The sequence below is a fragment of the Protopterus annectens genome, chromosome 5.part0 (genome assembly GCF_019279795.1).
Source record: "Protopterus annectens isolate FY-2018-M chromosome 5.part0, PAN1.0, whole genome shotgun sequence".
NCBI classification, from domain to species: domain Eukaryota; kingdom Metazoa; phylum Chordata; order Ceratodontiformes; family Protopteridae; genus Protopterus; species Protopterus annectens.
In genome coordinates this window covers 479,068,480-479,090,303 of record NC_056735.1, presented here as the reverse complement: position 1 = coordinate 479,090,303, position 21,824 = coordinate 479,068,480, and the positions used below count along the sequence as shown (strand labels likewise).

At 42.8% G+C, this 21,824-nt stretch overlaps 1 protein-coding gene across 1 annotated transcript in view; it reads left to right on the top strand.

Moving 5' to 3' along the window:
- The window catches only part of CFAP47 (cilia and flagella associated protein 47), a 7,413,452-nt gene that overhangs the window by 5,656,322 nt on the left and 1,735,306 nt on the right, over positions 1–21,824 (top strand). Inside the window, exon 55 of the mRNA XM_044071840.1 lies at positions 21,471–21,627. Within this exon, the coding sequence (XP_043927775.1) occupies positions 21,471–21,627 (157 nt within the window). The remainder of the gene's footprint in view (positions 1–21,470; positions 21,628–21,824) is intronic.

The window sequence follows — 21,824 nt, the reverse complement described above, 5'->3', positions numbered from 1 at the left end:
AGGGTGCATGATGGAAGAATAACTAGCATGAACAAATGGTGCTATGAGATTTATAGTTTCCATGCCTGAACATATTGTACGTATGGCCTCCTAACTCTGGCAGCAGTAGGAATGAACATGTTGGTGGTGACTCTGAGTGATAATGCATCATCTTATGGCAGCAATTCAGAAATGATCACACTAGGTCTTTTCATTAGCATCATCACCACACCATGGGCCTTTTTTGGTACAATAAAAAGTGCACTCATCATATTCTGTGAGAGTTCAGCTCAGTGAGAAACTTAGAGATAATAATTCAGTGGACAAGAGTTTGTACTCCCCCTTAAGTATATTGGCTGCAGACAAGATAATTGGTAAAGTAACTTAGGACTGCAGGGTGTACACATGGGTGTATGGAAGCAAAAGGGAAAAAATACTGAACAGTAATGTGGGTGAAGTAACATACCCAATAACATGACAGGTTACTGTCCTCCTTTGGAGGACTCATCCTTACTGGGAATAGAGAACAAGGGGGTGACAGGTTACTGTATTGAAGTTGTGGTTGGAAACACATTGTAACATATGCACACAAACTACAACACATACTACAAGGAAAATGAAGTTTCCTATACATCTGTCACACCACCTGCCATCATCACAATACTACAACAAGCTGGATAGGGGTAATATCTCCATTGCTGCTGTCAGTATGACACAGGCCAACAGACTGAAGCAGACAAATGGTGCTGTGACATAGGATTCTACCAGGGACAGTTGTGTATGCACACACACACACTTATCCACATGTGTAACTCACAGGCATACATGTCTTACATAGGACCAAGAGAGCAGTAGTGGAAAAGTTCACCGCACCAGACTATAGTCTCACTATATGGGAGGGAGCAAAACAGAGTTCCCATGTTTGATCCAAAGTAGTTACATTATCTGGTGTGTAATGAAGTATGCCACAAGATGTACTTAAGCAGTGGACGCAAGCCTCTAGGGGTCCAAGCACATTTTCAGTTGTTTTGTGACTGCAATAGAACAGTGTTGTATGCCATCTACACCATGGTCTGGGTGCTTGTGATGGTGGGTCATAAGCCATGGTTCCAAGGAATATGTTACATCACTTGCAACACACAACAGTAGATGCCACTATGAGTTGCCTTCTGCCTACAGCCGTGGGAACAGCATATCCAGCACTCAGTGCCTGGCATTATGTTCATCTACCAACTGAGTAGGGAGAGTAACCCCCTTATGAAACATTGTTAGAAGTTGTATGTGTGCCAGATGTGGAGTTCACAGGAACCTCATGTATGGTGCACAAGCATACTGTATATTATACCTTCTGCATTGCACACTACATGGGAACTGTTAGGGTGGATGCTCTTCTATTTGACATAACAGTGGGGCTATGATGGGAATGTGGGGGCAATCGATGTCTCTCAGGATGTCAGAGAAAAGAGATGTGTTGTAGAATGTCCTCGTAGTGATGGTTCTGTTTTCTGCTTTCCATGGAATACCACATATGATCTTCCATATACTGCAGCATAAAGTCAAGGAATCACAAAGCTCATACATGCAAAACTGCTAAAGTGTCCCCTCTCAGAAACTGAAAAATCCCTGTAGTAAGGATGAATAATGCTACATAAACCTTTGTGTCCATCGATATAGGCAGACCATCCATTGCTTCTTGATTCCATGTGTGGGCACCATGTCTTCTAACTCATTGTTTTTTCCACAAAGTAGAGGTCAGTGGTGTCTTGGTCATGGAGGTGGTGGTTTGTCAGACACTGACAGACTGTCTTTCATGTAGAAAGTTATGACACACCACAGACACTGGTTCTAAAAGTAGCCACTTACATATGTTGATCTGCTTGTGCTGGTGCTATTTATAGCATAATAATGTGAGTGAAGCCAGTATAAACAGGACTGAGCACTGAGCAGAACCTTATGCAGCCACTGTGAGTGAGGACACCCTGTGAGCTCAAACACTGTTTGTACTTGTGTTATCAGGTCCTTACATACTCTGCACTAATCCTGTCAGTTTTTCCATTACTTTGAACTACCACTGGACTGCCCAAACCAGCTTTTTTGGGGATATTTTCATAGGCTTTCTTCAAGTCTAGGAATTTACAGTTGGGTTCTTTTCTCATCTTCAGCTTCTTCTGCACTATCTGTCTCACCTTTAGGCTAGGTGTACAGCAGCCTTATCTGAATCAAAGTACTCATACCTCTTCTTACTTTCTACTAACCTGTGTATTTGTTTCTCAGTCACCCTCTCCATCACTTTCATGCAATGCAGCAGAATTCTGATACCTCTGTACTGCCCACAGCTGTAAATGTCTCCTTTGTTCGTCTATACTGATACTAGCATGCTTATTTTCCATCCATCCGGAATACAACTCTTTCTGCAAACCATAATGAGTACCACAGTAACCTTTTCTCCTTAATGCACCAAATATATTGATCTTAACTGTTGTAACTTCATGTGAGCCTGCTGCTTTCCCTGTGTTCATTTTCCTCAGTGCACTTCATACTTCTTAGATGGGCTTTTCTTCTTCTTTCATCATACATTGTGTATGTGGCTGTAGATCTTCTGTAGGGATTTCTATATTCAGAAGCTGCTTGAAGTATCCTTTCTGCTCGCCCTTGATGTCTCCTTGTCTGGTGGGCAGATTGTTACTGGCGTCCATTATGAATGACACATAGTGGCTATCTTTTTATTCTTCTATCATTACCTTGCAAGCTGATAAAGCTTCTTTGTGCTTTCTGCTATGTCACTTTCACTAAGATACCTTGTTGTTTGCTATTATGGCTGATCTCTTTGTCTTTTTGTTAGCCATCCAGTTTCTTTGTTAGTCTGGTCTGTCTGTCTTTTCCATCTTTGACTTCTTCCTTCAGTTCTTCTTTTGATAGCTTCCTGGATTTCTTCATTCTGACACCAGCATTATTTGTGTACCTTATTCCATACCTAGCTGTGATGCACATCTGTTCTATTGTCTTCACACATGCTGTTTTGAAGTACTGTTATTTTTCTTCAGCTCCATTTTCTCTTCTTCCTGGGGTGATAAAAGTATTTCTTTGGTCTCATGAGCCTTCACAGCAGTGAATGCCCAGGTTTATAGTGCATTGATCTCAGAGCCATCTCTGACCACTGCTTGTACTCACTGATGATGGAGACCAATTATGGGGATGACTTTGAAGTCTCTGATTTAATCCCACTGCCCTTTCCTTCTGAGGAAATCTACCTGAGTTGCATGCTGTCCACTCCTGTATGTGATCTTGTGACTGTCTGTCTTGGGAAACCAGGTGATGTTCATCATTAGAGTACCATTAGAGTAGTGTAAAACTATATAAGACATGTCCTGCCAAGAACGGGACATCTGGCCAGTATACAAAAGCTGTTGGGCACCTTCCTAACTCACCCTACATCATTTGGAGCTTCAGAACATGGGTGCCAAAATTCAAAACATTCTTGCTGTTTAAGAGTTCTGTCAGACATCTGAATTACTCTTTGAGTTCATAATTGGCAACTGGCTTATACATCAGCTTTATATATTTTGATGAAATGTTGTAGATAATTTTTGTTGTATGTCTAGCAGAAGAGAAAAAATATGCCTATGGTAGACAAATCCCATACAAGGATTCCCACATAGCCTGTCTTTTTTGATTTGGGGAGTCTCATAATCTCCATTTGTGTGATATTTGTTATTCCTTTATACCTAAGATCATTTGTAGTCAGCTTAAGAACCTTTATCTCTTTTTAGAGAATCAAAGAAAGTCCTCTTTTAGCTCGTGATTCTTCTTCAAATGTCCCCCTTCAGTTAAAGAGAAAGAAGAAAACTGTTAGAGAGAGGATAGAAACTGAGCCTAGCCTTCCACCTTGATTTCCTCGTCTGGACTGATGAATCCACTGTGACCATCATGAAGCCCTCAGACATTAATATAATTTTTTTTTACCTCTCTGGTATTTTTTATTTATTTATTTTTTCATTTTATCCTTTGTTGACCATATTAGTGTCCTCCTTTCAGGGGACACTAATGTGGTATTTCTAGTACTAGGAGAAAATTTGGACAGAACATTGTGAAACTTCCCCTACTCTTATTTATTGCTGCAGTGGGATCTTTTACATACCTCTGAGCTACAATTTACTCAGACAGATGAGGATTTTGTTTTTACATCTCATCCAAAGGATGATGCACTCAGGAATGCAGCACCACCCCTAATACTGCACTGCAGTGTCAGTACTGGAAAATAAACCCAACTACCTGGTGTAGGAATATAACCAATAACCCATAGCCTTCTGCACCAAAGGCAAGTGGGTTACTGTTGAGCTGTTGTGTTGCTCCACTGGAAGCCACTATGGGTCAGAAATCTAATATGTCCACTGAGACAGATGTCAAGCAGTGAGTGTGAGTTGGTATGGATTACCTTATGATCTGAAGGTAGATCCACTTGTGTTTCCAAAAAGATAGGTCAAAAATGCTTCCAGCTAAATAATGAAGTAAATTCAAAAAATGTTTCCAGCTAAATAATGAATGTTCCACATACCTGTTAAAAATTAAAATAGAACTTCATTCACTGAAGCCTGGATGAGCACTTTTGTCTGCAAAGAGACTTCATTAGAAAGTAACGTTAAAACAAAGCGTGTGCCTGTATTTCAGAATAATGTGTTATATTGTCTAAAATGCAAATTACAGGTTCTTTTGTTACAACATTTTTGGTCTCACTATAGAGGGAAGCCTTAGGTCTTGTGTGACCGATTAAAAAGCTTGGTGCCACATTTGGGCACACAGGATTTGGGAACATTTGAGGAACATTAGACTCAAAAAAGAAACCAATGCCTTTGTTAAACATTGTATTGAGAGTCAGGGATATGTGTTTACATTTTTAATATTGGACGCCCTTAAATTAAGTGAAAGGAGTGGGGCATGGCCGCTTTTATTAGAAAAACTGAGCTTGTCTGGTAGATCCATTTAAATGCGAGGTATTGGCCATGCTTAAATAAGTATATGTCTATTAAGAGTATTTTGAAATTAAAAGCACTAAAACAATGAAGTTAGTATTATTATGAAAACTTTAGTTTTAATGGATTGTGTGTGTATTGGAAATTAATTGGGCATGCTCATTCACTTGAGGTAGGGCATTGTTTAAATGAATTTATTTGGTTCTTCTTAGGGATGTATCACTAAATGTTATGGTGATGTAATCAACTTTTTATTTTAAAAGATGAATGAACGGGGCTGATTTTATCTGTTGAAGTTTCATGGAATTATAAATTAGAAATGAAAGGACTTATTTCCTAGAGTTTATTTTAATAAAGTTGTTGGATTTTGTTGAATACGTGTCTTTTTGGGTACTGGATGCTGTTATTTCAGCATGTCGCCCATTGATCCTCCTCTTTCAATGTGGTCTTACGTGAAAATATTTTTAAAAGGGATTGTACATAAGAAGCCTCCCAGAAAACCCATGGATCTTCGTTGGGATCATAATTTTTGTTAGCAAAGCTAACACTTAATTTTGTTTGAACCAGCTGATTTGCCTGACTTGAAGTTTTTCACATGAAAGACAGTTTTGTTGATTGCACTGACTAATGCAAGAAAAATATCTGAGACAAATGGAAGAAGAATATTTGAGTTGTAGGCTCTTATGGTGAGTCACCCTTATCTCATATTCCACCGAGATAGGGTTTTTTTGAGAACTAATCTCTCTTTTGACCTAAAGTGGAATTCAGGTTTATCTTAAGTAAATCTATCTCCCTGTTTTCTTTCCCGAACCCAAAAATGAGGGAGAAGAAATACTTCATACCTTGGATGTCCACAGAAAACTCAGGTACTGTCTTGACAAAACAAAATCTTTTAGAACTTTTGATCAGTTGCTCAATTCTTGAGAAAATGAGATGGGGCAATTTGTGTCAAACCAGATTATTTCCAAATGATTGTCTCAGGCTGTTATTAGCTTTTGTTATTCCCACAACAAAACTATTCCAGGTAGGATCAAGTCCTACTCTACCATGGCCTTGGCTTCATCTAGGGATTTTTGGAAAGGGTTGTACTTTAGAAGTTTTCTAGAATCAGCAATTTGGTCCTCTATTCATACTTTTACAAAGCACTGTAAACTAGATTCCTTCTCCAGGTCTAGGACAAGTTTTGCTAGGACCATTTTCAAGGAACTCCACAACCCTTCCCCCTCTATCTCCCAATTATTTTAAGCTAAGATAATCTATCCAAGAAGCTAAGGCTACTGAAGCAGTGATTAATATGAAGAACATAGTACAGTTGTGTAAGTAAACTTACCATAACAGTAGAGGTTCAAATGATTACTGCCTCCATTCTCTCCTTCCACCCTCCCTTGTATTTGTATGTTTTTTTATGTCAGTCTGTGGGCATGTAATTTTTCTTTTCTACCAGTGTCCACTTAAGGCTTAGCCTCCCCTTCTTGATTGGCATGAATGCACTGAAGGGCCTGGTGCCAAATCTGACTTTTTTGTCACCTCAGGTTGAGCTGACTAATGGTATGGGTGCATAGAAGGTGCCGTAAAACTTTGGAAGCTGTCTGTCTGTTATATCCTATGCAAGATATAACCCATATAACTAATGCAGCAGTGATCATTCAATCATGTACTGGTATGCTAAGTTTACTTAAGCAACTGTACTGTCTTACTGCACTAGAGCTATGACTACATCTGGAGCTTTTTTAGAAACAGGTAGACTTCAGGACTATTCTGGAGGTGGAGATTTGGTAATGAGTGCACATTTTCACTAAGCACTGCAAAGCTGATTCCTTTTTCTGAGCGAGAACAGGTTTTGCTAAATCTATTTTCTAGGGTTTTCTGGGCTCTGATTTTGCATCCTCCACCCTACCTGTTTAAGCTTTGGCAATTGGCCCATAGAGCTTTATGCTACCACAACAGTGATCTAATGATGAACATAGTACAGTTGTATAAGTAAACTTACCATAACTATAATTGTCCAAATATATCCATGTTTGCAGTGTAAACAGTCTCTCTCTCTGTCCCCTTTTATTTTTATATATTTTTCCTTATCATCTGTCCCCTGACCAGGGTAGGATCTTCTTTACCCCCCTTTTTCAGCTGTGACATAGGATTACATATCTAGACATCCCATTTTTCCTGTTACAGGCCCCCTTACTTAGAGGCATTCAAGCTCTGAATTTTGTCACCTGTAATAGGATCATAGGAAGTTACTAGCCTTTTGGCCCTGAGGCCCTTACAAGCCTAGCCAAGAATTTATCCTGTGTTCCGACAAGTCAGCACCCAATGCCCCTGTCCAGCAGGGACACAGGTAGAATCCCAGTGGTGTATTTTCTGTTCCCCATCCAGTTATCCAGGTTGCACTTAAAAAGGGTTAATGAGGTACTCTGTTTGATGTGGAGAGGGAGTCTATTCCAAAGAAGGGTCTCTGGGACACAAATCAGTCCCACCAACAAGTCCTATTGATGTCACAGACTGAGTAGAGGTTGTGCGTGTGGGTTACTCAAGTAGATCTTGACTTGTGAATATGCAGCAGCCCCATCAAGGCAGGGCCTGAGATTGCTTTGCATGCCAGACAGGGGTGACCTCTGACGAGTCTGTATGAGACTGAGTAGAGGGCCAGGGATTATAGCCTATCTGTTTAGGGTAGATGTTTGAGGTCCTGGATTCTCCTGGTGAGGAACCTCTGTGGTCTCTCCAGCTGCTGCATGTGCTTAGTGAGGTACATGCTGAAAAGGGGCATTGTACTTAATAATGCGTCTTATAAGGGAAGAATACAGAGATGTTATGACCTCCTTGTCCCTAGATGAGATACCCTTATTAATGAGGCGGGCCATATAGAAAGCTTTCTGTACAACGGAGGCAATATGCTGGTGAAAAGTCAGTTTGCTATCAACCCGGGTGGCCAAGTCCCTCACGACTGATTGCTTGCTTAGGACCTTGTTATTAATGTGATAATTTGTAGGGAGATCACTCTCCCCAAAGGGGATGATGATTCATTTTTTGGCATTCAGTTTGAGGCCATGTTTCTGGCACCAATCATTCGTTTGGGTAAGACCCTCTTGGAGGATGTCCACATCACTAGCGGAATTGATGACAGTGCCCAACTTGCAGTCATCTGTAAACTTGGTCAGCCATAGCCCACTGGTTTTGGCTTGCAGCTCTGGAAAGTACATCCCAAATAACAGAGGCCCCAAGACCAATCCCTGAGGTACACCGCTCATTACGGGTCTAGCGCTTGAGGTGGCTTCCCCTATTTTGACTAGGTGGGTTCTGTCAGTGAGCCAGTTTGTTACCCATCTGGCAACATATGGATTGATGCCTAGTTGAGAGAGTTTATCTGTTATACCCGAGTGTAGAATAGTATTGAAGGCTTTGGCCAGGTCAAGCTAGGAGGTGTGCACTATCCTCCCCTCGTCCATAGCTTTGGTGACTGTCTCAAATAAGTTGACCAGATTTAACAGGCATGACCTCCCCTTGACAAAACCATACTGTGTAGGATTGAGTGTTTGGAGGTTGCCAATATCCTTGTTAATGAGGTCCATGATAATCCATTCCATGGCCTTGGAGATCATGCTAGTTAGGCTGATGGGTCTATAATTTCCTGGATCGGTGGATGCTCCACCTTTGTACAAAGGCATAACAGTGGCTGTCCTCCACTAGGCTGGGACAAAGCCAGTACTCAGGCTTTAGTTGAATAAGGTGTCTAATGGTGCTGCAAATTCCTGCTTGAGTTCATGTAGAATGCACTCTGGGATATTATCAGGTCGCATGGAGGCTGTATTTTTTACCTTTGAGAGTGCAGTGATGACTTGCTACTTAGAAATAAGGGGAGGAAGGTAGGTGTTGGGGATGTCCTGATTTACTGATGGGGGGACAGAAGGGTGAAGTTTTTACTGAACCTGTCTGCCACCAGGTTGGCTATATCTACGGCGTTTGTGTATGTGGTGTCCTTGACCACCAGTTCTGAGCAGATCTGAGTGCTTCCTTTGAGACTGCAGACATATGTAAAGAAAACCTTATGATTGTCTTTAGTAGATGTGGCCAGTTTGGACTCTTACATTTGCTTTGGAGGCTTTCACTAGTGCTCTTATTTGCCTGTTCAGGCTAAGGAGAGATTGCTTCCAGTTAGGCACCTGCTCCTTCTTGGTCATGAACAGCAATTGTTTCCTTTTATTATAGAGTTTATTTATTGCAGATGTCCAGCAGACTGATTTACTCTTTCTTGAGGAGGATGATTTTGTCCTGTCGGGTATTCCTAATTCCATGCAGCTATATAAATGGTCGTATAGTACTTTGGTGTAAGTTTGAACATATTTGCCAGTTCCTATGGAGGGGAGGGGGAGGGGCTCTGAAACTGTTTATACCTTCCCTCAGGAGTTTGTAAGCAGCTTTGGAGAAGTTTTTTTGTTTGACCCTAGCTGGGGGGGGGGTTGGGGAGATGGTGACTGCTTTATGGTCAGATCTTACCAGGGAGGATGAGACTGTAGGGATGCTGCAGTGGTTACTCATGTTGGTTAATACCAAGTCCAAGATATTTTTACCTCTTGTGGGGGTGTCGACCAGCTGGTCCAAGGCATTTGCATTGACGAAATCAAGAACTCTCTGGGCATTTGTGTTTTGGCATGAGTATTTTTTCCAGTCTGTGGTTAGATAATTAAACTCACCCAGGATCAGGGTAAAGGGTTGAATCTGAAGAGGTCCAGATAGGTGGAGTGGGCATCTTGAGTCAAAGTTGGGGGCCTGTAGATAGCTATGATTTGAATACAGGTGTTGTCAACAGTTAACTGTACCTAGAGTATCTCCTGTGCATCATACTGTTTGAGGTGTGTATGTCTTTAATATATATTCCAACTCCACCTCCATTTGCTTTGCTGTCCACAGTTTGGGGGTCTGAATGTATGATAGGATGAGTAATCTAGTATGGCTGATATGCTCTCCACAGCTTTGAACCAGGTTTTTGTGAGTGTACAAATGTCAGCATTTTCCAGAGATAAGAATTCTTGTAATGAGTGCATTTTCATGTTTAGACTTCTAGCATTTAGCAGCATGATCTTTAATTTGCATTTTGATGAAATTTCATGTTGGTAGTTTTGACCTCATGGCATTGCCTAAAAGAGGCAGTATGGGGGAGGCAAGAGCCTTTACCAGAAGTCTGAAGCCCAAGGGAGACAGATGCAGGCCATCTCTGGAAAAGCATCATGGTCTCTTGATCATGCCTTCTCAGGCTGTCAGGTACTGGATCCCCTTGGAATGACACAGAAACTAAGCCAATTGTTAATATCAATCACTTTCTGTGTGTATTGCAGCATCATTCTGGGTGATGGTAGAATGCCTCTTAAGGCTAGGAACATACCTGCCTGGGACAGATATTCAGCGAGCTCGATCATGTCTCTCTTCATATAGTCCTGGGAGGTACATCTCAAGTCATTCACGCCAACATGGACTATGACAGAGTCATAACAGTACCTGTTGTTGAAAGACTTGAGTGCATGGGTGATATGGTGGATTCTGGCACCTGGCAAACAACTAACTGTGACTTTCTCCTTATCCAGCCTTGTGAGGGGCACATCTGTGTGTCTCACAATGGAGTCTCCTATGACTAATATGTTGGGTTTATGTTTAGGCCTTAGTGGCTGTGAGACACAGATGTGTGAACCGTGTGTGGTCTGTGCTGTGGTGGGCAGTGGTGTTCATGTGTGTTTTTGCCTAGGAGTCTCTTTTCTTTGGGTTTGTTTTTGTTGAGGACTTCTGCGTATGTGGGTGTGTATTGTGTAGGTGTATGTGGTGTTTGAGGTGTGGTGTTTGTGTTGACAACCTTTTAGTACATCTCCAACTGATGTATGGTGCTTTAGGAAAGCACCCATAAGATTTTGTACACTGTCTTGACTTTGATCCTTGGCAGGAAACACCTCATATAGATTTATGGTAATGTAATAGTTATCTATTCGAACATCGACAGTTATGGTAAGTTTGCTTACAGATCTGTACTTTGGCCAGCATTAAGCCATTCAAGAATATTCTCTCCTTCATTGTTCTTGTTGCTCCACCCATGTGAACAATAAAATCCTCATATCCTATTCCCAACATGAGCATTCAAGCCTCCCTTTATGAAGACCAACTAATTTTTCACACTTTAATAAGGAGGCCCTGAAGTCGCTCACCATCTCAGCCCTGATGTAGGGCATAGGTTGAAGTTATGAAGACTGCTTTATCCTTACACTGGACTCTTACTGTCCCAAATCTGTCACTGATTCTGATGACATTTATCACTGTCTACTGAAGGTTCTCTCTCTCAGCATAATTTCCTCACCGTTTCTAGTTTGTGGGTTGTGCAGTGGTATACTGGTTAGTGTTGTTGCCTCACAGCAAGAGGTTCTCTGGTTCGATTCTCAGCTGGGGTGCCTTCTATGCGGAGTCTGCATGTCCTCCCTACATTTGCATGAGTTTCCTCTGGGTGCCCCAGTTTCCTTCCACAATCCAAAGACATGCAGTTGGTGAATTGGACACTCTAAATTAGCCCTAGTCGTGTGTGTGTGTGTGTGTGTGTGTGTGTGTGTGTGTGTGTGTGTGTGTGTGTGTGTGTGTGTGTGGATGTGTGTAGTGCACCATCTGAGGAGGGTTGGGCCTTGGGTTAGCAACCTGAGCCCATAAAATATGCAACTGCTGCAAAAACAATGAGCACTGAAAGGTGCTTATTGCCAAATGTGCCACATGGTGTGGAAACAGGAAAGGGAGAGATTTCTAGTCTGTCCTTTCCTGGTCACTGGCAAATACTTGCACCCTTTTTTGTTAACAGCAGTCGATATGATCCACTTACCTAAAGCTAGTTTTACAATGAATGGCTAGACCCCAATACAGTACAAAATTTTGAAATTACACACCATAGCTCATGCCAGACACAGTTGGCCTGCATGACTCTTCTCCTGATAACCACCACTTAGAGTATGTGGTGCTACCCACAACTCCATTAATTTTTGTGTACTCTATTTTGACATTCCTCTCAAGTTTGACTCAAAGGCTTGGTTTGAAACTGGAATCTTCAATAACTGAAGTGAAAACATCCTGCATATTTTTGACAAGTGGAGAAGAACCCACACAGACATGGGAAGAACATGCAAACTCCGACCGGACAGTGGTCTACTTTTGTTTAAAAAAATACAAAGCTCAGCTTTGGACACCGTGCAGTTATGTTCCAAAACTGCCTTCACGAAAGAACATATGATATCTGAAATAAAGACCTACAGACATAGTCAGGAATCTTTACCTCTGGTGCCTCACAATGATCAATCCTCAGTCCCTTCGCACACACACACACACACACACACACACACTCACTCACTCACTCACTCACTCACTCACTCACTCACTCACTCACTCACTCACTCACTCACTCACTCACTCACTCACTCACCAAGCTTAACTTTCATAACACCAACAACACATCCAAGATTATAGCATGTCATGCCTTTGCCTAATGGTCTATCACCTGTAGTAATGCAGACTATAGAACAATCACTAATGTCTGCCTTTTAGCTAAAATATTAGAAAAATGTATCTAGTACATTGATATCAGTCTTTCTTTAATCTCTAAAATATAGTCTGCTTTGTAGACTGGTCAGGTTGATTCTTTCTAAATTTAAAAAAGTTTTTTTTTGAAACAGTCAATGTTAAGTTGTCAATCTCGCCTTCATTCTTGCTGGATGGGTTCGGAGCCAATCCTTGGCTCCGACTCGACCTATACTAAAGCTCGAGAGCTATTTATACCAGCTCGTGGCTCCCCTGTATCCCACAATGCTAGGCGCTAACTACACAGATTTCGTTTGCCGCTTCAGCTACGAGGTTGCATTTTTGCCGGCTCTCAGGTTAAAATTAGAAAAATCTCTTCTGGTAAGGTTTTTTCTCCCTTTTGTAGTATTAGTTTTGTCTAGTAGACCCACTTTACCCCTCTAGTGTATCCCCTTCCTAGATAGCTCCCTTTTCGGGTTTATTTCTCATTACCAACCCCACTCCTTAGATTACTAGGCCTTCGGCTAACTTTAGTTTAGACAATAGCTTAATCTTAAGTTTATTTTGGTTATTGTTAGAATAGATTTTCTATTTTTCAGTTTAAACAGTCTCAGTCTTTGTGTGTGTGTGTGTGTGTGTGTGTGTATGCATGTCTAGACTGAGTAAGTTTGAGTGTGGGTGTTTGTTTGTGTGTGTTGGTGACTTGTCATCCCTTCAGGATGTCCAAGGCATCCAGGGTTTCAGGCTTCAAGAAGTGTGACTCGTGCTGTCAGAAGATGTCTCTGACAGACGGTCACACTTCTTGTGCTTATTGCCTGGGCCCTCTGCACCTGCAGGACTCTTGTTCTGTCTGCCATGCATTCGGTCCAAGAGTCCTGCAGGAATGAAAGAACAAGCTTATATTACGAGGCTTGTTGAAACCCGAAGGTTCCCCGAACAAGTCTTCATCATGCAAACCTTCGAAGCCCACAAAACCAACGGCTCCAAGATCCGAGCCTTTGTCTAGTGGTGCTTCTAGTGCTCCTACGTTGGCTCCGGCTGGAGCCGATCCTACCAAGACTCAGTCGGCTCCGATAGTTGTGTCGGAACCATCTGTGAGCCGTTAGCCCTCCAGGTCTCCATCTTTGGAGTCTGTCCATTCGGCTCCGAGATCTCCTTTGCTTTCGGAGCGGAGCTATCGGTCCCATTCCTCTCGGTCTTCCAGGCTTTCGGAACACGACCTTGAGAGGGTGGTTAGTAGACTCCTTAAGTCGCAGACACTGACCCAGATGCTTCAGAGCCCTTCTCAACAGACAGCGGCTATCCCCATTCTATCGTCGATTCCTCCTCCGACTCTTCCTTTGAGTTCGGAGCCGGAGTTCGTGGGAGGCGGGACCGTCAACACGACGGAGCTGATACCACATCTTTCAGCTCCGTCGTCGGCTCCAATCTCTTCCATCGTTCCATCATTGGAAGGATCCAGGCATCGGGACTCCCTCGTCGGCTTCGAGAGGGCGAGTGGCATCGGATCCTTGTCCGACCCCATTCTCCCCCTCGGCGTAGGTGAGTTCGGCCCCGACATCGGCCTCGGAGCCGTCCCTCTCGGTGCTGGGAGGGGTCCTTATCTCTTCAGAGCGGGGGCCTTCTTCCCTGCCTGATAGGGGTGCCTTCGAGGTCATGAGGAGCATGCTGGCCCCTGTGCCTGCTCCTCAGTCAGCTCCCTCAGCTTCTCCCACTGTTGTGCCTGCCACGGTCTCTACCCATTCTTTCGACCCCGACCGCAGAGATCCAACACCTCAGGTGCCCCCATTGGGAGCATCCTCCTCTTCCGAGGCCTCCCCTGATCCGTTAGGGGAGCCCCCTCGGAAAAGGAAATGCAAGAGGAAGCATGTGGACTCTCCTGAGTCCGTCACATCTGACACTGACTTGGATGAGTCGGAAGGGTCCCCACGGTCCCCCTCTGAGGATGTCTCTTTTTCTGACATCCTTGAAATCCTCAAACAGAGGGGGAACTGGTCTACCCTCAATCCTTCCGAGGACGAGTCAGTTTACCTAGAGGCTTTTGGTTCTCGTCCTTCCACCTCCTTGGTGTCTCTGCCCTTTGACCCCCTTATGGAAGTGGTGGCGCGGAAGGCATGGACGGCCCCTGACTCGATGGAACCTACCCCACGGAGGCCTTCAAAATTTATCACAGCCCCTTCTGATAAACAGTTTTTAACCAAAGGTGTCCCTGTTGATGCCATGGTGGTGGTGGCGGCCACTAAGAAGGAACTGGCTGATCCTTCAGTACCGATCCATCCTCCTAATAAGGAATCTAGGACTATGGATAGGTACGGCAAGCGGATGGTTTCTTCAGCGACCTTTACCATGCGGTCGCTGAATTACTTATGTCATTTCACCCACCTTCAAAGAGACATGCTCAAAGAAAAGGGTGATACTTTACAGGATCCAACAGCTGCGGGGTCTCAAGACAAAATCAGCTCCCAGCTGGCAACCCTGAACTCGATTGTTAACTCCTCCATGCAGCTTATTTCTTATGCGGCCAATGGGGTGAGTAGTGCTGCAGGCACAGGCGTGGCCTTAAGGCGTCACGCCTGGATGCGGCTTTGTAATTTTGCTGACCCCTTCAAGGCGTCCTTCATGAACTCCCCCTTTGATGGTTCGGCGTTGTTCGGACCTCAAGTGAAGGATATGTTGACCAGATGCGAACAGGATGGCAAGACTCTCTCTGCCGTGGGAGTCCGTTTTTCCACCCCGTCTAGACCATACCCTAAGGGTCAGAAGGGTGGAAAAATGTGGTTTCGCAAACCACAGGGAGGTGAGTTCCCCTCTAAAGGCAGGGGGGGAACAATAACAGACGCCACCCTAGGGGCAGAGGGGGTATGCAGAATCAGGGTAGCAGAGAAGCTGTCTCTGGCCAGCCCTTCCAGCATCCCTGAGATGCTGCCCGACTGTCCGCCTTCGGAGGCAGTCGGGGGAAGATTATCACTGTACCCAGAAGCCTGGCTTTCCCTCACTCAAGACAAATGGGTACGGTCAATCATATCCGAGGGTTACAAAATTCCCTTTGCCCACACCCCAGCACAGCCAAAAAGGCCCCTTCCAGATGTTCCACCCGGTCTAAGGGAACAAGCAGTATTAGAAATCTCAAAACTGTTAAGAAAAAGAGCCATCCAACCAGTCCCAGCAGACCAGCAAGGATATGGAATCTACTCCAAGTTCTTTTTGGTACCAAAAAAGACAGGGGACTGGAGACTAATTTTAGATCTCAGCAGGCTAAACAGGTCTGTCCAAAGAACGAAGTTCCGGATGGTCACGCTACAGTCCATTCTACCCTTTTTGGGCCAGGACAATTGGATGTGCTCTATAGACCTTCAGGATGCGTACTACCACATCAAGATGCTCTGGCGCTCCAGGAGGTTTCTCCACTTCCGGCTGGGGGCCAGTCACTACCAGTTCAGGGCCCTGCCCTTTGGTCTCACTACAGCCCCCCGAGTGTTCACCAAATGCATGGCAGTGGTTACGGCTCATCTAAGACGTCAATGATTCCAGGTGTTTCCATATCTGGATGACTGGCTTCTTACCGCCACCACCAGGCGTCAACTTCTTCATTCCACAGATTACACCATTCAAACTTACAAAGAGCTAGGTATCTCCATAAATTTTGAAAAGTCTGCATTGTCGCCTTGTCAGTCTATTACTTTCATAGGCGCCATTATTGGACACAGCCGAACTAAGTGTAAAACTAACCGTACAGAGAGTTTCAGATATTCGCACACACATTCATATCCTTCTTCAGAGCAACAGAATCCAGGCCAGGTTTGTACTGAAGACTTTAGGTCTCATGGCAGCTGCCATTACATTACTTCCCCTAGCTTGCTTTCACATGCGGATCCTTCAATGGATGCTCTTTTCCCAGTGGTCCTTTCAACAGCTTCCAATGTCTCACAGCATTTTAATCACACAATCATGCAAGAAACACCTGTCTTGGTGGATGGTCTCCCTGCAAGTCGTTCAGGGCAGACCCTTTGTTCTTCCCCCCGGTTGCTACGGTGACAACGGACGCCTCCCTGATCGGGTGGGGGGGCATTTTCGGGGCAGGACAGTCCAGGGCACATGGCAACCTTTCGAGTGCCACCTGCACATAAATGTCTTGGAGATAAGAGCAGTACTTTTAGCGTTGCAAGCCCTTCAGGACTCTCTTCCCATAGGGACTATAGCAGTTCAGACGGACAATATGTCCGTAGTGTGGTACATCAACAAGCAGGGCAGAACCAAGTCCTACCCCTTGTGTCGAAAAGCACTCAGACTTTGGCAGTGGGCGATCTCTTCTCAGCGGTTTCTGATAGCAACGCATATCCCCGGGAAGTCCAACATTATAGCAGACAGGCTGAGCAGAGCCATTCTCATGCCGCACGAGTGGTCTCTCAAACAGTCAGTAGTGGAAGAGATTTTCCAAAGATGGGGTCAGCCTTGCTGCGATCTTTTCGCAACACCTCAAAACAACAAATGCCACGACTTCTTCACTCTCTTCCCTCTTCCCGGCCACCCCCCCAGAGATGCTCTAGTCCACGATTGGCCCCGGGGTCTCCTGTACGCTTTTCCCCCCTTTCCATTAATCACACAACTGATTCAGAAAGCTACCGCATTGAGATCCTCAATGATCCTCATTGCCCCTTACTGGCCTCGACAAATCTGGTTTCCATTCCTGCATCGTTACCTCTTGGAGCAGCCCTGGCATCTGGACCCAGTGTCAGACCTTTTGACCCATCAGTCGGGCGAGCTGCACCACTCCCTTCTCTTTCTCAACCTCACAGCTTGGTTGCTCCACTTCCAACCTTAGCCAGGCTTCCTTTTATTTCCCATTCGGTGCGTGACATCATTCTAGCTTCCCACAAATCTTCTACCAGGAAGATTTATGCTAGCAAATGGAAATGTTTCTCCTTCTGGGCAGAGTCTAGAAATATGGATCCTTTCACGGCACGTATCCAGTCAGTCTTAGATTTCTTGACTGAACTTTTTCAATCAGGTTCTTCTTCGTCCACTATCAGAGTTCAGTTAGCGGCCATTTCAGATTTTCATGTTGGCCTGTCAGACTCCACTGTTATGTCCCATAAACTTTGTAAAGCCTTCCTTAAGGGCATCTTTTTACTCAAGCCCCCAATCAGAGAATTGAATCTGGTTTTAACCTCTTTGATTCTCCCTCCCTTTGAACCTGCGGCTTCCTGTTCCTTGAAGTTACTCTCATGGAAAACTCTATTTCTAGTGGCCATAACTTCTGCCAGGAGAGTCTCCGAGCTTCACTCCCTTTGCGTTCGTCTTCCTTACCTGGTTTTCCATAAAGATAGAGTATCCCTCAGAACTAACCCATCTTTTTTACCCAAGATATCTTCTGAGGCAAATTTAAACCAGACTATCGATCTCCCAGTCTTCTTCCCTAATTACTCCAACAGAGCAGAACAAAAGTTGCATTTTTTGGATGTTCATCGTCAACTCCGTTACTACCTGCTAGAACCAAGCAGGTTAGGAAATCTGAGCAGCTCCTCCTGTCTTATGCGGAAGGGAAGAAAGGCCTTCCAGTTTCCAAAGTAACCCTTTCCAGATGGTTGGCCTCTGTGATTACTTTCATCTATGAACTGAGGAGTCAAGAACTTCCTTCAAAGCCTAGAGCCCACTCAACTAGAGCCTTAGGTACGTCAATAGCTTTCCAGGCTAGGTTACCTATAGACTCCATTTGTGCGGCAGCCACATGGGCCTCTCCTCATACCTTTATTTCTCATTATAAACTGGACATGGCCTCCAGAAGCCGAGCTAACTTTGGTTCCACCGTCCTCAAGAGTCTGTTCCGTTGAGCCACCCAGAGCTGAGGTGCTAGGGACACGGTCCCATCCAGCAAGAATGAAGGCGAGATTGACAACTTAACATTGAGAATTATGTACCTACCATAACGTTCCATGTTAGTTGTCTTCTTCTCGCCTTCTTTCTTGCGTCCCACCCTCCAACCCCCTAGCCTGGACAGACCGAAAGGATCTTTTTGGGCCTTTTTTCATCCCAGCTTGGTTTCCCATGATTGCCCTTTTTTTCTGGGTATGTTATATATATAGGTATGCCTCTTTTCCTTTGTTCTAGAATCAGAACTGCTATGGTGTTATCTATCAAACGAGATCTGGGTAGTTAGCGCCTAGCATTGTGGGATACAGGGGAGCCTCGAGCCGGTAAAAATAGCTCTCGAGCTTTAGTATAGGCCGAGTCGGAGCCGAGGATTGGCTCTGAACCCATCCAGCAAGAAAGAAGGCGAAAAGAAAACAACTAACATGGAACGTTATGGTAGGTACATAACTTCTCATTCATCACCTGTTATTAAAAAAACTGAATATGCCTTCTCTGTAGATCTTAACTCTTTTTTAAGAATTTTTTTCTTTCATAGATCATTCACAGTTGCAGAACATAATTTATATTGAAACACTGACTTGATCAGTAAGGTTCCACTGCGGTCAGTCTTGGGCCCATCAAGCTTTTCACTGTACATAAATAGTCTTTCATGGCACCTATCACACATGAGCTTTTTTTGCATCAAATTAACTAAATTTTCACTAAAAAACAAAAAGCAATAAATAGTTAAAAGTCAAGTAACATTTAATAAGCAACATAATGTACACCATATGTTTTACAATATTTGTTACAACTAATATGGTGATAGATGGTGGTATACTTCCCTCTAAAAACAACATCTGGAAGTAAGGGAAAGAGATAGATTGAGGCAACAGCTACCAGATCCTGGCCAGAACTTAACAAAATAAGATCTTACTTCTAGAGAAAGTCCCTTTATAAAAGAAGAAAAAAAACAGGCTTAGAAACTTCCTTATAATGGATTCCCATTGTATTAAGCAGGAATTTTCCTCAATAATATAGCAGTATCTGCAAATCTATTTATTGTAAAGAACTGCAATCTATTCAGGATATTGAATCTTAAGAGTTGGGATGTTTCCATTATTACTGAGTGGTTAAACTTCAAAAATATCTGACAGCAGGATGGCTACAGCAATGGTGAGGATTATACATTCCGTGAAATTGTGGCAGTTCATGGTTGTTTATAGTATTGTCGAATGGCAAGAACTGCAAGTGCACTCCTTGATTAACACCCTTGTCCCTTATGGACAGGATATCTGCCTGACTCTGGTTATTTTGGTTATTTATTTTCTTAAAATACAAAGGGCTCTGTGTTAAAATACAGAGAGCACTGAGTTAATCATACTTCTAATACTAGGGCTAATAAACTCATTGGGAAGGCATAGCTAGCCTTCTGAAAATCCTTAGATCACTAGCCTAGTCACCTTCTACGAATCTATGAACTTGTAAGAAGTAAGAGGCAGTTATGGCAGGAGAAACCCTATCTAAGTATTAGAATGTGCAGATGTAATTACATTTAGAGACTGGGCAACTTGTACATCAGTTCTCTGATGGGAGAATGAATATTCTCTTGCAGAGTGTTAATGTACAGGTAATGCCCATTGAAAAATGAGTCCACCACTTCACGGCAGCATATGAAGGTGCCTTGAAGCTTGGACTGTAATGAAGCTAATGGTTGCCATTATTTTACACTCACTAAACAACACTTATGCTGTTTAGTGAGTGTAAAATTAAAACAAACCGAAAATTAAAAAAAAAAGAAAAGTGTGTGTGTGTGTGTGTGTGTGTGTGTGCATGAAAGTGAAATCGATCTAGTCATTATTTTACATTCGCTAAGCAGTACTTTTGCAGTTTAGCAAGTATAAAATTAAAAGAAACATTTAACAAAAGGAAGAAAAGTGTGTGTATGTATTTCCGTATGTTTCTGTTTGAATGTGTGTGTATGTGTACTTGCATGCATGAAAGCCAGAGGGTATTTGTGTGTATGTGTGTGAGAGAGAGAGTGAGAGCAATTGACCAATAGTAGCATCAGCAGTTATGAACACCTCCCAACTCTTAGATCAAGGAATCTGGATAAAGCCTAAAATAAAGGGGGGGGGGGGACCATACCTTTCAACTCTTCAGATTTCTACATAATGTCCAGATTTTTGCCTACTATTTATCAAATTGCTCCTCATAAAACTTCTGGTTTGTTTTTGGCAAATTGTGCAGGATTGAAGTCACTAAATAGTAACACAAATTTGAGTTTTAGATCTTTTATACTTTAGAAAATACATGCTAATACAAAACCTGCACTTCTAACAACGTTCTGAGTTTATAAGAACAATATTTAAAATTTGTCCCTAATTTTAGACCTTTGTCCCCCCATTATTTTGTAATTTGTCCAGATTTCTTGAGCTTAGAGGTTGAGAAGTATGCATTGCTGATAAAAAATTAGAAAGTTGCTAAAATAAAATGATTTGTTTTAGTATTCATTTTCTGAAGGAAATACTCTCTGAAACTCAAATCTGTGTCATTATTTATTGACTTCAGTCCCCAGTAATTGCCAGTAAACCACAAATTCTATGAATAAGGGACTAAAATTGATATAAATAACTGGATATTTTTTTGAAAATATTATATTCTGTATGTAATATACTTTCTTCAGCACCATTTAAATATAGTATAGCAAGTTTGAAACATTAGGCAGAGGAACTATTTTACATAAAAAATATATATAAAAAATAACATGGTAATAAAAAATAAGTAAAACACAAACAATTTTCTGACAGCCCATTCTCTAAGCACACTAATTTCCTCCAGTGTGTGTGTCATTCTGTAAACAATGCCCTTCCAGGGGTGTATAGAGGCCTGAGATTATTTACACAGTAGCACACACCCTGTTGGCCATTATTGCTTGCATAGTATGTGTTCTACTGATATATGATTGCTGCTAGCCTCACTTTCAGAACAACTGCTGCTTCCTTCTGAGATAATGGATCACAGATTCTAAATATGAACTAATAAATGCTTGGACATAAGTCATGTATACTGTGAAGTATATTTTACAGTATGATATAATGCTGCTTTTGTTATGTTTCTGTTTTTTTCTGACAGCTTAATAAATGGCTGTTTCATTTGTCTGGATTTGGCCTTATACCTCAGCCTATGGAACCTGTCAGCATCAGTACATGCATTGGATCCCACTGCTCAGTTATCGTGCCCTTCAGAAACCCCACTGACAAGAATGTTCTAGTTGATATACTGCTTACAGGTAAACCTGCTTTCTCTTCTTATCTGCAGGATGAGACATTAGCTTGTACCATGGTAGCAAAGACATCATACCAAATAAATTCACACTATATTATAATACAAGGCATTCATTTAAGGTTATTATGCTTTTTTTCAGTAGCCATTATTACTGAGCAGTCATAATTACAGTTTAATTTGCAAGTAATGCTTTTCATATAT